Source organism: Arachis hypogaea, chromosome 5 (genome assembly GCF_003086295.3).
Source record: "Arachis hypogaea cultivar Tifrunner chromosome 5, arahy.Tifrunner.gnm2.J5K5, whole genome shotgun sequence".
NCBI classification, from domain to species: domain Eukaryota; kingdom Viridiplantae; phylum Streptophyta; class Magnoliopsida; order Fabales; family Fabaceae; genus Arachis; species Arachis hypogaea.
Genome location: NC_092040.1, coordinates 107,251,125 through 107,268,388, shown reverse-complemented (window position 1 = coordinate 107,268,388; position 17,264 = coordinate 107,251,125). Strand labels below are relative to the sequence as shown.

Here is a 17,264-nt window from a genome sequence, read left to right as displayed (position 1 = left end):
TTAGTAGAAAATAAAATTGAGCGTTACTTGTTACTTGTTGGTGTTGATTCAAATATAAAATAAATTATCAAAAAATATTAATCACATAATATTTTGTAAACAATTTAGTAGTCCTACTATAGAATAATTTTTTTTTAAAATTATGAAAGCAATATCTGTCATAATTATGATTCTGAAAATCGGATCAAATTGATTAGTTCAGATGGAATAATCGAAAATTAATTACTAAACTGATTTAATTTATTAGATAGAAATCAGTTGGTAATGACCCAATTAAAAAATTAAAAAAATCAGTCAAAAAATCAGTTAACGAGTCAAACTTGTTACAACTTTTTAGTAGTTAATTAGTTTAAAATGATAAACACAAAAAATCATTTTTATCTAAAAAAATATATATTATATACATAATTATATTATTTAATTATCTCTAACTCAATTCTAATTGAACTTTGGTTGAATTTTTAAATTTTTTAATATATCTAACTCTACTAGTTTAATTTATCTATTTGGTTTTTAAAATTTTTGTCACAATACATATATAAAAGATAAATATAATTTATTAGAGAATTAATTTTTTTTTATCAAATAATTAGTCACTAAGATAATAAATAAACAAAAATAAAAAAGCAATATTAACTAATTATTAACTAAAAACTAAAAAGAATTAAGTCTCAACCTTTTTCTAAATAAATATTTCCACTCTCACTTGACCCCACAATCACCTCACCAACTCCGATCCATACGCTCTTGCAAACATGCGCACTACATCAATAACGATTCCTTGCCCTTTACTACACACACATTCAGTTTCAGACTCCTCAAATGAGAGTAGTCACTGACACAAACACACCCAAGTGAGAAAGACATTATATTGTTGCACAATGCAAGGGGCATCATGGCGTATTACCTTAGCTTGGTAGTAGTGTACTGTGCATGCAATCAGCACCATCCCATCATCAGAAAGAATAACAACCTTGGAATTCTTCGCTTTTCTTGCAAACTATATATTATTAGTAAAGCTACTTTCTCCCATAACGGGTTCCCTTTAATAACATTCGTGTCTCCACTGCCTTACATATTCCCTTGTCACGCACTTTATGATCAATGCCCACCTTCACGTCTTTTTATGTTGGAAAAACAACATGGGCGTGACCAAGACAATGAACATATAATCATTGAGGAATTTTTACCATATATATTATTTAGAGTAAAATACATATTTAAACCAAATAGAACAAAAAATTACACAATTCACCCAAAAAGAAAAATGTTATATGAATCTTTTAATAGGACTTTTTTATATAAATCAAATGAGCCCAATTCGACATATCCATTCCAATACTAATTCGAATAAGGTCAATTCGAATTACTAGAGAAATATGCAAATTGAATCTAACCAATTCAATTTATGCATGCATGAAATGTCCTATTAAATCGAATCACATTGATTCGAATTATGCATGCAACTGACGTGCCTAGTAATTTGAAACAACATGTTTCGATTTACACCTTGTATTGTCCTTATATAATTCGAATAAGGTAAATTCGATTTACTGTGATGCCAATGTATATAAATATGATGTGAACGTGAATTACTGCCATGAGAGTGAAACATAATGACTAGTGAGGATAGTTTTTTAGTGTTAGTGCACTATAGAATGTCGATTAAGAAAAAAACATGCTTTGGAATTAAGTTTACTGATAAGGATCTCCTCAGTATTTTTTTGAAACCTACAACGAGCTTTGCTGAGTTCCTGAATTCTATAATCCAAAAATTGGGGTTGCAAGACGTGAAACGGGTTGAGAAGTTATTCTATCGAATTTCGATTTCAGTTTTGTGAATAATATGAAATACGATTCGTTTGTCATAGAAAGTGACGAGGAATTGGAGGTTTTGTTCCATTGTCATCTAAAGTTTCTCGAGGTCAGGACCCTTGAGCTATTGGCCAAGCTTGTAGATGTGGTCTCCAACTCAAGAGGTTCGAATCGGAATTCCCAAGCTCTAACAACGGCAGCCTGTTCTAGTTCGAGGCCTGTTGGTACCTCTTCATTCGTGCCTGTGATTACACCTGAGGCAATGGTGGTAGCCTCCCCGTCCTTCGTAGCTGATATAAACCGCAGTGGTGACGGAGAAGTTGGTATTACTGATACAGCGCCGGTTTCGTTACAGGATGGACCTCCCCGTCCTTCGCACCTGAGGCCTGATGTCGAATTATATAAGGACAATACGAGGTGTAAATCAAAACAGGTTGTTTCGAATTACTAGGCACGTCAATTGCATGCATAATTCGAATCAATGTGATTCGATTTAATAGGACAATACATGCATACATAAATGGAATTGGTTAGATTCGATTTACATATTTCTCTAGTAAATCGAATTGACTTGATTTGAATTAGTGTTGGAATGGATAATTCCAATAGGGCTCATTCGATTTATATAAAAACATCCTATTGAGAGATCCATATAAATTTTTTTTTCTTTGGGTGAATTGTGTAATTTTAGGCTCCATTTGATTTAAATATGCATTTTACGCTATTATTTACATCATCACCACATATACTAGTGGCTGGTATGTGCTTAATTAATTACTATTATTCCAGATTTTCTAAATATTAATTATATAATTTTTAAATTTTATATATCATATAGAATAAGTTATCATTTTTACCCAAAGTTATATACGCTGACAAAATTATCTACGAAAATAATAAAATTGAAATGGTATATATAAAAGATGGATTTCGTATGATAAAATTCTCTAAGTACTAAAAAATACTCAAAATCTTCAAATTATATATTTTCCAACCCTAATTAACTTCACTCCTTATTTCTCTCAATCCCTAATTTAAGTACAAACAATACAAATTCATTTTTCCTAATATCACAGATAAAATAAAGTTAAAGACTAATCAAAACTAATCTAACTACCATACATTCCTCATGAAAGACTTCAATAATCCAATCGCCTTCTCCTCATGGAAGATCATCGATGACTATTGCCACCGTTGAAAACACTACAACATTTTCAGTAGATAACGGCGGTTCTGGAGCCATATTACCGCCGCTAAATATTTTGTGGTGGTTAAATAACCGCTCCAAAATAAGTCGCAGGTAAACAGTTAGCAACGATTTTTATTAACTGCTGCAAAATCAGCATTCAATTTTGCAGTGGTTATATCTGCTGCTATAATTGGAAACTTAAATGCCTTTCACTTTAGCATCGGTTTGTAACCGCTGCAAAATAAACATAATTAAAAAAGATATTTTTTTCGTTTTTTATTATTTTATGTCAATATCAATATGCTTGTTTCCTTTATTTCGTTTTTTTATTAGTTTAATTTAATAGAAATTAAGAAATTTTAATCAAATTAAAAAATAAAATGTTATAAGGAAAAGATATATATATATATATAACAAAATTGTCACAAGCACATCATTCTTTATAAACTAAAATTAGGTCATGTTAGAAAAATAAACATTAAACACTAAAACAAATTAAATTCTATAGTATCTATTTCGATTTACTCAAACTGATTATTTTTGTTGCATGTCATGATTGTCAGAAAAATATGGCCTTACGCGTGATGAAGTCAGTGCACTCCCCAAAGAATCCAGCTCTACAACAACGTCCAGTGGCAAATTGTTTCATTACTGTTGGATTAGATATTTCAAAAGATTCTCCATTATTTGTCTTTTCGCCTTCTCTTCTGCTGCCTCAAGCTTTAACTCTGCAATCGTTCTCTAATACTCTTCAATTTGCATACCAAAGTCCAACTATTGTGAAGTAGCACTACCAAAAAGTTGGGTGGGATATGGTCCAACACCTAAACCACGAACTAGTTCTGGGTGCTCCTTAACAAAAACTTATGCAAGCGAATTATTTTGTGAAAGCTGCTTTGAAGATTCATCTTGACTCTCAATATTCGTAATTACTTCCTACAAATATACCATAATTGGGGTTATAATAGTTTTAAGTTTAGCATGATGAATACAAAAAGAGAAGTAAAAAATTTTAAAACATTACTTACACTAAAAACACGCGCATCGTCATGGATATCCGAGCCATTCTTTTTTTATGAACCGTGGTCGATAACTCTCCTCTACTAATGCGCTTTCTTTGTAGTTGCTCCTATAACATTAATATTGACACAATCATGTAAATAACAACACTATATTTAGGAAAATGATGCAAAATCTGAAACACAATAATTATTTATTACCTCTTCGTCTTTTCGTCTTGCCAATATTTTGGAACTCTCAGTATGTGTGTAAACTTGCTTCAAACGATTTAAAACATTTTGTTTACACTTTTTCTATCAACAACGAAATAAATACAAATGAGAATGGGATGAATTAATAAAATATAAAGAGTCTTTTACGTAGCCATATATGGTTTAAGGGAAAGAAATACAAAATATTATTTGTTACCTTTGTTTCTTCCTTCAAGCAATATTCAAGAAACCATTTTCAGTAATTTGCATCTATTCTTGATGGGTGACGCTTAACATTTTTCTCAAGAGTCTTTATTTCATTGTAAAACTTATGATACAAGTTGTGTCTTGTATCCTTTCAGTTCTTTCCTATCCTTTGCAAAATTTCTCACTTTATTTTTTCTCTGGCGTCGTCCTCATATTGAAAGATCCGCTACAATTGTCAGTAACCAAAATCAATGAACAGACATAAGACTATGATAATGTGAAGAATATCAATAACTAAAAATAAAATCTACTTTAAAATTAAAAAATATAACAATATAAGAATCTAGAAAGCATTATTACATATAAGATAGACATTCTAATTTAAACATGTGAAACACAAAATATGAAAATTTTACTAGCAATACAAAATATTCATTGCAAAGTTTTTACTCAAAAAAAATTGATAACTAAATTGCCTTAACATATCGAAACTAAAAAGATTACCTTAACCATGTTGTATGCATATTTCTTGGTAGCCTTGTTCACTGTCTTCCAACTCTTTTTACAAATGGAAAACTGGGAAGCACACAAACTCCCAAAAAATCACTTAATAATCCAGCCGCCTGACCAACCGGTTGCAACTCTTTATTAAACAGAAGTATGATCGTGCTATTTGGAGGAAATGCTATAGCCTCCTTGATGCTCAGACTCGTCCCTTTTGTCATGCCGTTCTCTAAGAAATAAAAAAATATTGCAAGATAAATGTTACACAAAAGGGAAGTAAAATTAAGGAATTTTAAAAATCAATATTAACAATAATAGGGGAAAAAATTTACCAATAACAGTAACATTCCAATGATCTGTATCTTTGCGTTTGTTGTCATGGTTCTGACCTTCGGCTTCTTGGAAATCAAACAAGTTGTCAATGTGGTCATCAAACAACTCAATAGAGGTGGTGATGTATTACGATACCTAAACGAAAAAGTTCATACATAGTATTCAAAGAAATATAATTTAACTAGGAGCTTGTTAAGGAAGGATAAAATAAAAGCGATAAATCGTCATCACACACGTGTGTCAATATACAGAAACAAAAGACGCACACACACACACACACACACACACACACACGCACACGCACGCACGCACACGCACACGCACGCACGCACGCACGCACGCACGCACGCACGCACGCACGCACGCACGCACGCACGCACGCACCACGCACGCACGCACGCACGCACGCACGCACGCACGCACGCACGCACGCACGCACGCACGCACGCACGCACGCACGCACGCACGCACGCACGCACCACGCACGCACGCACGCACGCACGCACGCACGCACGCACGCACGCACGCACGCACGCACGCACGCACGCACGCACGCACGCACGCACGCACCACGCACGCACGCACGCACGCACGCACGCACGCACGCACGCACGCACGCACGCACGCACGCACGCACGCACGCACGCACGCACGCACGCACGCACGCACGCACGCACGCACGCACGCACGCACCACGCACGCACGCACCACCACACCACACACACACACACACACACACACACACACACACACACACACACACACACACACACACACACACACACACACACACACACACACACACACACACACACACACACACACACACACACACACACACACACATATATATATATATATACGATTCAAAAGGAGATACATAGGCAAATACTAGTCTTGACCTGCGAAGAAAAGGCCGACTAGAAAGTATTACAACCTAGAAGTTAACCAAATATAACCCTGTTTCTCCAAAAGGAAACCTCTAAGAGGGATATACAAATTCATATACAAAAGTGGAGAAATAAACATTACTAAGCACAAAATACAAAATAGGAAAGGAGTCTTCGCTATCCAAGAGAATCCAGCACGCTTAGCAAGGTGCATCACGTCCTGTATTTGAAAAACAAAAAAGTCCGCAACGGGTAAGAACCCAAAGGTTCCCAGTAAGGTAACAGTTCCAAAAGGAGATGATGTAAAAATTGCATGAACTCGCTAGGCAATCCTAAACTCCAATCAGACAAGATTCAAGCTTAGAATTTTGTCAATCCAAACAGGGTAACACACTAAGTTTTCATCTATATCAGTGGTCTATATTCTTAGTTCTCCTCCACACATCTCAGCATTTTACTCTTTTCAACATCATAGCCAATCAGTATTTGGTTCATCAATTTATTCATCAGTAGCAAACACAAGTAATAGGGTGTAAACACAATCAAGAGCAATTATAACATATATAACAATTAGCAATTAAACAGAGATATTCACTTAGACAAAATAAACACAAGATGCACACTCAAGAAATTGCACAAAGATGCACATGATGCATGCTTGTCCTACTAGCCATGAGCTCACGCGTCGGTTATGTTGCCAAACCCGACTCGAGTAAGCGGGATTAACCAAATGTCCTTACTCGTAGGTTCCATAAAAGCAAGCGAGATTTACCACCATGCTTGCCAATCACATTAGTCCACGAGTAAGCGTGATTAACTAACCGTCCTTACCGGGCACCTCAAACAAGCGGGAATAACCATTGTCCTTATTCGGAACAAATATCAATCAATGCACAAGCAAAATTCACCACCGTCCTTGCCATTTCAGATCTCAATTAGTTATTATTTTTATTCAATAGGTTCATTAACCACAAGCTTTCATCAATTATCATTAACTTCGATCCTTCAATCCACAATCTCATTCAATATGTCAATTTAATCCATTCAATATGCTCACACTCATTCAGAGCCTAAAAACTAGCTATTGAACCTTATTCAGGGGTTACAAGGATTTACAAGCTTGACAGAAAAGCTAACTAGTAAAAAACAGAGACTTTTTGTGAAAATAGAACCTATGCGTACGCATCACCCCTCATACGTACGTACAACTTGAAGATCTCCCTTGGCGTGCGTACGCACACCGTCATGCTAACACACAAGTCTTTACAATGGTTCTGACTAGTGCGTGCACACAACCCTGTGCGTGTGCACACAGGCCTAAATTCTGGTTTTTCTGCAACATCTCAGATTTCAGTTTAAATTATAAATTTTCAATTGTTCATAACTTCCTCTACAAAATTTTGTTTTCTTTAATTCTTAAACCATTTTAAATCTCTCGTCATTATCTTTAATTTAAGACAAGTTCCATTAAATTCCGAACTCCGAATGCAAAGTTATAGCCGGTCGAAATTAGTCAAAAATCTATTTTTATCAAAAATCTGCATGATGTTATCCAATTTACCTCATTCTAACCCATCACAAACCACTTCTAAACACCATCAATACTCATTTATCAATATTCAATCACCTGCTAACCAATCAAGCCTAATCAACCCAATTTCAACTCATATAGCATAAATCATCAAAATAAATTCATAACAATAACCACAACTCATCAATTATCTATCCAAACTTATTATTTCAATCACAATTCACAACATGACACTTACACCACTTACCGTAACTTACCAAATAGGGGATACTTCACCAAATCACGGCCCTCCGACCCAATTTTCATATCAAAATCTCAATAGGCAATCAATTACAACATCTATTCAATCACAATTATATTCAAACTCAATTATACTGATTTTGCATATTCACAATATTTCTCAACAATTAATCAATCATTAACCAACCAATTCTATTCAAACCTATCCTAAGGTATTTAACCTAGGCTTTCACATAACTTTACATAATGCCTACCTGGAACCAAAACCCGTACCTTATCGACGGGAGTTTTTCCAACACTTGAATTCTTTTTCCAACCAGACTCAAGCCTCAACCAACTCCTCCAAGCCTCCACCAATTGTTTCGCAACCACACCATATACTCCAACTGCACCAATTCAACCAAACAACCCAAGCTAATCCATATAATCTAATCACATACAAATTTCATAATGTTCGTACTAGGTTCTTAACCCAAATTTCGGAAAAACAAAGAAAAAATTTTTCTTACCTTATTTCACGTAACCTCAGGTCAAAACCTCGTTAGAACTCAAAATTGAGTTTTTCCTAAACATCAAAATCACAAAAATATCAACACTATATACCCAAAACTCGAATTTAGAAGAGAAATGAAAAATGGGGCAATAATTTTGAAATTTCTTACCACAATAGTTAGATAGAATCGAAGAACATGACAAGGTGGTCGCGCAGCCACAAACAAATCTTTGATCGGAGGTACAGATTGAAAGTTATGTGGACTTGAAAATTTGAATGAATAGTGGCTTATGGTTTTTGTTCTTCCTCTCTTCTCTCTATATGTGCCTCTCTTTCAAATGAGGGGTATGTGTGCTGAATTATTGCTAAGTGAGAGGGGATTCGTGCCTTGGGTTTGGGCTTTGGGCCAACATAGGCCCATTTTGTGATTTTTGGTCTTTTGGTCCTATCTTGGGACAAAACCTTTAAAATAAGTGTCCTGGTTTCTATTCTAAACCTTTCTCTCATCATGTTTATAGTTTTAGTTTATTTATTATGTAACTGGATTTTACACCTCTAGGTCGTAATCTTCATCCTCTGAAGGTAATAGCCACTTCATCATGATACCGAGTCTCTGTACATTCTGTGGGAGTTTGAGGGTCATCACTTCAACTTGACGGCGCCAGCCATCTATCATTGCGTGGTGCATGAAATGGTTCATTAATACGGGATGCTGGAGCACTATTAGTTGAGGATGAAAATGCATGAGCTCTATCACGTGGTTGCTGACTTGACATCTGAGCTCCTCTAGACATTGTTCCAACCTTATTAAGGTAAGATGAAATCATTAAGTATGATATTGAACAAAAAGAATTAATTTAGAATAATAATTGAATTGATAGTTTAGAATTAATTCAGAAATTCTTAACGTCGTTCATACTCCATCCAAATTATCTATAGCCACCCCTTGCCACTCTCCCTTCTCATCGCACCGTCACCCCTCACCGTGTCATCACCCTCAATGCGTTGTTCTCTCTGTTCGTGCCATTTTTTCCATTTTGAAGGTGCGTTTGTTCTCTTTTTTGCAACTCTAACGTCGTGTCCATTTTTTTCTCCGCTGTCGCATCTCCCACCTCATCCACTACTCTGTGCTCTGGCTTGCTGTCGCGTTCCCCCACTGCGTCATTTCTAAAGAAGTCGTTGTCCTGCCATTTAGAATTTTTGTATAAAGGCTTGCTATTTTTGTATAGGATAGATACTTGTAGCTCTATTCTTATGGAAATTAATGATCAGTCAAAACTATTAAAAAGATGGGGAATGGGATCCCCGCAGGGAATGAGTCCCTGTAAGAAATAGAGATGGAGGACAATATTCTCCCATGATGGAGAATGGGAGCAGGGATGGGGAGAAAGAAGACATCTCCCACCCCCGCCCTGCCCCGTTGTCATCCCTACTTCAACCAAGCTAAATTTGTAATAACTCTCAACAATTTATATACACTATTTTAATAATCGTAAACAGTTGAAGTCTTAAACGATTTACTGATGTATCCTGCTCCAAGATAAATCATGATGACTTCTTATAATTAACTATAAAAACATCAACGTTGCTATCTGCAATGACTGAAAAATAAAATTGAGACAAAATCGTAATCATTTTTGCTTTAAGGTATTTGTTTAATTGATGTGTGAGCATCTTGTACCTATTTTTTCTTAGTTTTTTAGTCGTTTTTAGTTAGAATTTATTAAGTTTATATTATCTGTAGTCACCCCTCGCCACTCTCCTTTTTTACTGCACTGTCACCCCTTACCGTGCCATCACCCTCACTGCATATTTCTCTTTGTTTGCGGCATTTTTTTCCTTTTTGAGGGTGTGTTTGTTCTCCTTTTTGCAACTTTGTCGTTGTTTCCATTCTTTTCTCCGTTGTCGCGTTTCTCACCTTATCCACTGCTCTGTGCTCTGGCTTGTTGTCGTGTCCTCCCACTGCGTCATTTTGAAAGAAGTCGTTGTCCTTCCATTTAAACTTTTTTGTATAAAGGCTTGCTATTTTTTTATAGGATGGATACTTATAACTCTATTCTTATGAAAATTAATGATCAGTCAAAACTATTAAAGAGATAGGGAATGGGGCCCCCACAGGGAATGAGTCCCTGTAAGAAATAGAGATAGAAGACAATATTCTCCCATGATGGAGAACAGGAGCTGGGATGGGGAGCAAGAAGACATATCCCGCCCCCACCCTGCCCCATTGTCATCCCTACTTCAACCAAGCTAAATTTTTAATAACTCTCAATGATTTATATACACTATTTTAATAATCTTAAATAGTTGAAGTCTTAAATGATTTACTGATGTATCCTGCTCCAAGATAAATCGTGATGAATTCTTACAATTAACTATAAAAACATCAACGTTGCTATCTGCAATGATTGAAAAATAAAATTGAGACAAAATCGTAATCGTTTTTGCTTTAAGATATTTGTTTAATTGATGTGTGAGCATCTTGTACCTATTTTTCCTTAGTGTTTTTAGTCATTTTTAGTTAGAATTTATTAAGTTTTATATTATTTTAATACAAAAATCCTCTTTGGATGCTACTTTGAGTGTTTTAGTGTTTTTATTTATTTCAGGTGAGATTCAGAGTAATTTAGCAGAAATTTATGCTAAAAAGAGAAGATTTGAGGCTACCTCTTTGGGTGCTAAACGCTCAGAGCAAGCCTTGCAAAATAGGAAGCTTTCTACCTCTTTGGGCGCTAAACGCCCAACTGGCATTTAGCACCAGGCAATCCGAATTGAAGCCTCGTCAATGAAGTATCTTCGAGTGGATTTAGCTTTTATTAGTTATCTTTTATTTTATCTTTATAATTTTTATTTACAAACAATATCTTTTAGTTTTAGAATTTATTATTTTATTTTATTTTCAAATAAAAAATTAGGTTAGATATAAAAGAGAAAATATTCACCTTTTGGGGGGATCTTCTCTCTTGCGCACTTTCACACTTTTCAGAACTCTTGTTTTCTCTGTAAGTTATGAGCCACTAAACCTCCTTGGTTAAGGTTAGGAGTTCTGTTTATTTTTATGGATTAAGACTATTGCTTTTCTGTTTTAATTAATGTATTGATTTAGTTTCAAGGATTACTTTCGTTCTTCATTTTATGAATCTGGGTGGAACAAAAGTATGACCCTTATTCTATATGCGTTCTTCTGATCCTTAGAAAAGGTCTCTCACCTGAACAATAGCTTGAAAGTAAAATCCTTCTAAATTGTTAATTACTTGAACTAATCAGGATACATGACATATACCTCTTAGCTTTGGGTGATTATGGTTTTTGTGGCCATAAACTAGATGTGAACTTAACCCTCTAATCGGGATCAAGTGACCAAGACATTGGCGATTGATGAAGGTTAGAGGAGACTAAATCACTAAGACATTACGGTTTAGTTACTCACAGTTTGTCATGAAATGAATCTTGCATAATTAAAATAGTTGGTAAAAAAACTTAATCCAAAAAAGTAAACATTTCCGATACCTTAACTGTTTTTTCTTATTGATTTCTTACCAATTCTCTTATTTGCTTTCTTTACTCTTGAATTAATGTTTAATGCTTTTCAAACCCACAAAACCAACTTTTCTGCCTGCCTAACTAAACCAATCAGTCGACCATTATTGCTCAACCCATCAGTCCTCGTAGAATCGACCCTCACTCATCTAAAATATTATTTGGATGACCTGGTGCACTTGCCGGTTCAGTTGTGGATATTCTCAAAATTTGCACCATTAATATTATTGTGACCTCGATCTATTTTCATATGATTTATCCTAAAATTTAAAAATATATAAATTAGAGATAAATTTAAAGTTTGGAATGAAATTTTATAGAAATATGAGATTGTCTACTCAATCAAATTTGAAAAAGTCTGTCTAATTTAATGCAATTTGTTTGGTTGTATATCACTTTTGGTGTGTTTTATTTCCATTTTTTTTACTATTTTCGTGTTGTTTCATCCATGTTTTATTAAAGGGATAAGTATTGTTTTGATCCCTAAGCTTTGGGGTCAAAACCGAAATCATCTTTAACCTTTTTTTGTTCAAAATGATCCTCAACATTCTATTTAGTATTATTAAAATCATTCTTTTAAAAACAATAATTTTTTAAAAGATAAAAATACCCTCGCTACACCAGCTTTCACCCTGCAATCATCACCATTGCCTTCCTTTTCATAGTCACCACCACCACTACTTTAGAAATTTTTTTAATTCAATAACATTAAATTCTTCAAATCTAGCAACAAAAACAATAGGTTCAGATTTTTTAAAAAAAAATGAAAAAAAATGAAAAAATCATCAATCCAACGGTGATTGCAACGGCTTCCAGCAGCTTTGAGAGTGAACTCTAACGCTGCAAGAAGGACACAATGAAGGCAGATTCATGGCAAAGCATGAAGAAGGTGGTTGCAGCAGCAACGACGTAGGAGGGGAGCAGGGATTAGTTTGGCGACAACCTCTTTCAGCTGTGACGAAAATCACTGCAAGAGCATCTCTGTTGTTGCCATCTCCTCGCGATCTTCAGCCTCCTTTCACATTCTATTTCATCTCTCTTTCTCTCTCTCCCCTTCTCTCTCGACTTGAGTTCATTCTTATCGTTCAATCAAAATTCATGTAAGATCTTTTTCGATTTCAAAATCCTTTCCTTTAAACCAAACATCCTCCTCTACCTTCATCTCCAAAATTATTTTCTTTATCATTATCTTCTTCCTCCTTGTCACTCATTCACATCTCCTCCATCTTGTAAGCAAGCACGGAAAGAAGATCTGAAAATTATCGCAGTCACAACGATTGATATCCCTTTTTACACTGCTGTTGTTGTTCAAGAAGGTCGTCGTCGGAGTAGAGGTTGCCATCGAGGTAGAAGTCACTAACGTAAAGAGATGCGGTGGAGATGAAGAAAGTGTGTGTGAGTGAGAAGAATAAGAAGAAAAAAAGAAAGTGCGTGTGTGTGAGTGAGAAAAAGAATATATGACCGTGGAAATGAAAAAGATAGGATTTGGGATTAAAGAGGTAAGAGAGTAGGTGTTAGTGAAAGAGGGATAAAATGGTGAAAAAGATTATTTTAATATCAAATGAAGTGTCGAAGACCATTTTAAATTAAAAATAAAATTAGAGACGAATTTAATTTTGATCATAACTCTTAAAAACTAAAACAACACTTGTTCTTTTTTATTAATTATAGGAAGTGTTAGATAAACAATGACCATCTTGAACAATATGAACAACCACCAATCAAATAAAAATATACTATACCTCCAAATTAATTATCTAAATCTTAATATTAAAATAATCATCCGTACACCTAGTAAAATAAACATTTAATATATCTATTATTCACATTATTTAATATTTTCATTATCTACCTATACTTTTCCATTAATTATATACTTTTGTTGATCTACGTATTCTGCATTAAAGGCGTGTGTTGAGACTTTGGTCTTGAATAAAAAAAATTGAAAAGAAAAGAAAGGAAAGCCTATTTGCTTAAGTGACAGGGGAAGTGTAGTAAATATAAAAGAAAAAATAATGCTCATAGTAAGAATCTTGCAGACACCATCGAAGTTAAAGAAGAGTTTTCAATTTAACCCCGATTTTTGATGGGTTAACCACATCTTTCTCAACAAGTTAAAGGCCAAAATCAATTAAGATGTAACGAACTCCATATTATATAACACAGCGCAACTAGAACACTAGAAGTTCATCAATAGAAGAAAAAAAACATGTCATGAGCCATGGCCATCGAAACGAAACCTCTTGAACACCCCACAACAGACACTGCGCAGCTGAGAAACTGAATTATTAGCATTACGATTTTTAAAATTCCAAAAAATTACATATTAACCGCATAGGAAATCTCAATAATTTGCATGGCAATACAATCTCATTAGCTCCCAGAATAATAATATAGTACTAACTCTAAACAAAAAGAAAGAAACCAAAGTAGAGATTCTCTTGTCTCTTCTTCTTCCATGCATCTTTTGTTCCTCAAGAAGTGGTCCACGTCACATCGTTCTGGAATATCCAGTGGCACACCTCAATCTTTCCAGGGGTAGACCCCAGAGCCAAGAAGGCCCCATGATCAGGGCCCCACGCTGACGTGTCAAGGTGACAGATGGCAACACCATGATTGATCTTCTCTTTCGTTGCCACGTCAAGTATATCTGCTTCATAAACCCTCACCTTTGGAACAGAGTGGCAATAATACAGCAGGTAAGGGTACAGGCTCTGATGGCATGACACAGATTTTGTCACATCTCCACCGTTGATTGGGTAGACCGTCCCAATCATCACGCTCGTGCCGGAACCATTCACGCCCTCCGTGGTCCGCAAGATCACGCTGTTACCCAGCATTGACGTGGCAAACTCTATCATCCCCTCTGCGGACGCGACGCACCGTTTCGTTTCCCCTCGGCTCGGAGCTCTCTCGCACTCCTCCATTGCGCGCGTGATTACACGATCCGTTGCAGAGCCCTCCCGCGCGTGGAACATTTCCCTCACATCAACAACCTTGGAGGAAGAAAACGGTAACTTTGACGAAACGGACAAGGGCAAAAAGGACCTTTCAGGCATTTTATCCCTAATATCAGGCATAGGTACAACGTTTCCTTCTCTGATCATCGATTCTCTGAAAAATTTACCGGGCTCGACCCACCTATTTACAATTTTGCCACTGGTGGCGCTGAAATTGCGATACTCCGAAAACGACGCGCCCTGCTTGTTGTAACCCTTGAACGCGCGTCCCAACCCGTAAGACCTGAACCCGAATTGGGTCCGACCCGAAGACCCTTTCCCGTAACTAATAAACGTGTCATTTCCAACGTTGAAGGATTGGCCATAGTTCGCGAACGTCGCACCGCCGGAGTTTGATTTCCCGGCGTAGCTCTGGAACGTATTTTCGCCGACATTCGCCCGGTTCCGGTAACTGGTGAACATGTCCGTGCCGGAGATGGAACCGGTGGCGTAGTTCTTGAAGCTATTCTTAGGGTTATTCCCGGAGAAGCTATAAGACCTGAACGAGTCATTTGTGCCGCCGGATCCTAACTCGCTGTAACTCGTGAACTCTGATTGAAGAATGTTGGAGCTCACAGCGTAGTTATCGAACTCGCTGGTTCCGCTGCGAACTCTTTTACCGTAGCTCGTGAAAGTTTCGGTTCCTGAATTCGTTTCGTTACCATAGCTCGAGAACGAAAGCTTGTGGCTCTTGCCGCTGGAATCGTAGGTGGTGAACCTGAGGTCGGGAACGTTGACGAGCTTGTCGTAGTTGCGGAACTCGCCGGAGCTCGCAGTGGCGCCGGAGCCGTAGGAGGCGAAATCGGTGTTGGCGACATTGCCGTTCTCAGAGTAAGAGGTGAACGCGCCACCGTGTCGCGTGGATCCGGCGCTGTAGCGGCGGAACGAGTCGGTGTTGGCGTTGATGTTGTTGGAGTAGTTCTTGAACGAGTCGAGACCACCGTTTTGGGAGGAGCCGTAGTTGCTGAAACGCTTGTTTGAGTAAATGGCGAAGTTGGCGCCGTTTTGGGCCGAGACGTCGTCGTTTTGTTGCGTTTCGAAGGAGCATAAAAGTTTTGGTGCGGAGCAGAGAGAAGTGAAAGGTTGTTTATTGAGTGTGGCCAAGTGTTTTGGTGTGAGAGGTGAAGCCTTTGAGAGAAGGAAGTTTGGAATTGGAAGGTTGGTTGTGACGTGGGTGTTCCAATAGCGTATGAGAGAAGCTTTGGGAGTGAATGGATTAATCTTTGCTTCAACGTTGGAAAAATATTGGTAACGTTGTTTGCTTGCTTGAGAAGTATTACTAACCTGCATTAATTTTAAAGACCTCGTGTTAAAGGAGGCATATGCACATATGCAATACAATGTATTATGTATAGTAGAAATAAAAAAAAAAGAAGAATAGTTGAGGTTCTTACATGGAAAGAAGAGAGTGACAAGAGCAGGAAGATGAACTGACTGATACTCATTTTGAGTTGGTTGTGTTGTGTTGTGTGTTAATGTCCCCGACGGAGAGCGTAAGATATAGAATAGAAGAGAGAAAAAGTGGAGAAGGGAGGGCACTCAAACACCTGAGTGGACATGCTTTGCTTTACTCTGGAGTCTGGACAAATATCATCAATGACTAGGAACGTTCTTTTTACCTTTAAAAAAACTTCATGGTGATACCTTATGTGAATATATGTGTATATTTGCTAAAAGTATCTTGGTTTTCATTATTAGTGTGAGCATGACAAGTGAGGAGAAGTGGACGGCAAGTCTTTTGAAGTGTTATTAGATTCAAAAATCACACGTGTATACCAAAATTAGGTATAATATATTAGATATATGTATTATTTAATTTATTTTTAATATATATTTAATATTTTAATATTTTTTATATTAGTAATTAATTTTTAAAAGAATTGTGTAATATTATTATTTATTGAAATATGGTGATTAAAATTCGCCATTGACATTATATTTTTAAAAATATTAAAAAATAAAAAAATAATTCGTCATTGATAAACTCATTTTTCAAAAATTTAAAAATAATAAAAGATCATTTATTATTGACAAATTCACTTTTAAAATTTTAAATTAAAATTTATCTATTTGTTTTCGTATTTTTTTAAATTGTCAACAAATCTAAATTTTGGACTTTTACCCGTCCAATAAATAATATGATTTTTTTTTTTTTTTGCCTGCATGATTGTATTAGATTACATTTATCCGAACTAATTTTGCCTGTTCTCCTCTTTTCGAAATAAGAAAGATGACAAAATCTACTTCTTAGATAAGTAGCCTAAACAAATTCGCTTTTACAGAGCAAAAAATGACACTACTTTTTATATGAA

At 36.0% G+C, this 17,264-nt stretch overlaps 1 protein-coding gene across 1 annotated transcript; it reads right to left on the bottom strand.

The window, feature by feature from the left end:
* Window positions 1-14,226: 14,226 nt before the first annotated feature.
* Window positions 14,227-16,662, bottom strand: LOC112802556 (uncharacterized). The gene is made up of 2 exons (XM_025845820.3): window positions 16,347-16,662; window positions 14,227-16,236 (listed from the first exon to the last, which is right to left on the bottom strand). Exons 1-2 carry the CDS (start codon window positions 16,395-16,397, stop codon window positions 14,428-14,430), a joined length of 1,860 nt encoding a protein of 619 aa, XP_025701605.1. The 5' UTR covers window positions 16,398-16,662; the 3' UTR covers window positions 14,227-14,427.
* Window positions 16,663-17,264: the final 602 nt, after the last annotated feature.

Excerpts from the sequence above, each read along its gene's own strand:
- LOC112802556 (XM_025845820.3), bottom strand. The coding sequence starts at position 16,397 with ATGAGTATCAGTCAGTTCATCTTCCTGCTCTTGTCACTCTCTTCTTTC. Across the intron at positions 16,237-16,346 it reads TGTCACTCTCTTCTTTCCAT|GTTAGTAATACTTCTCAAGC; the intron begins GTAAGAACCTCA and ends AAATTAATGCAG.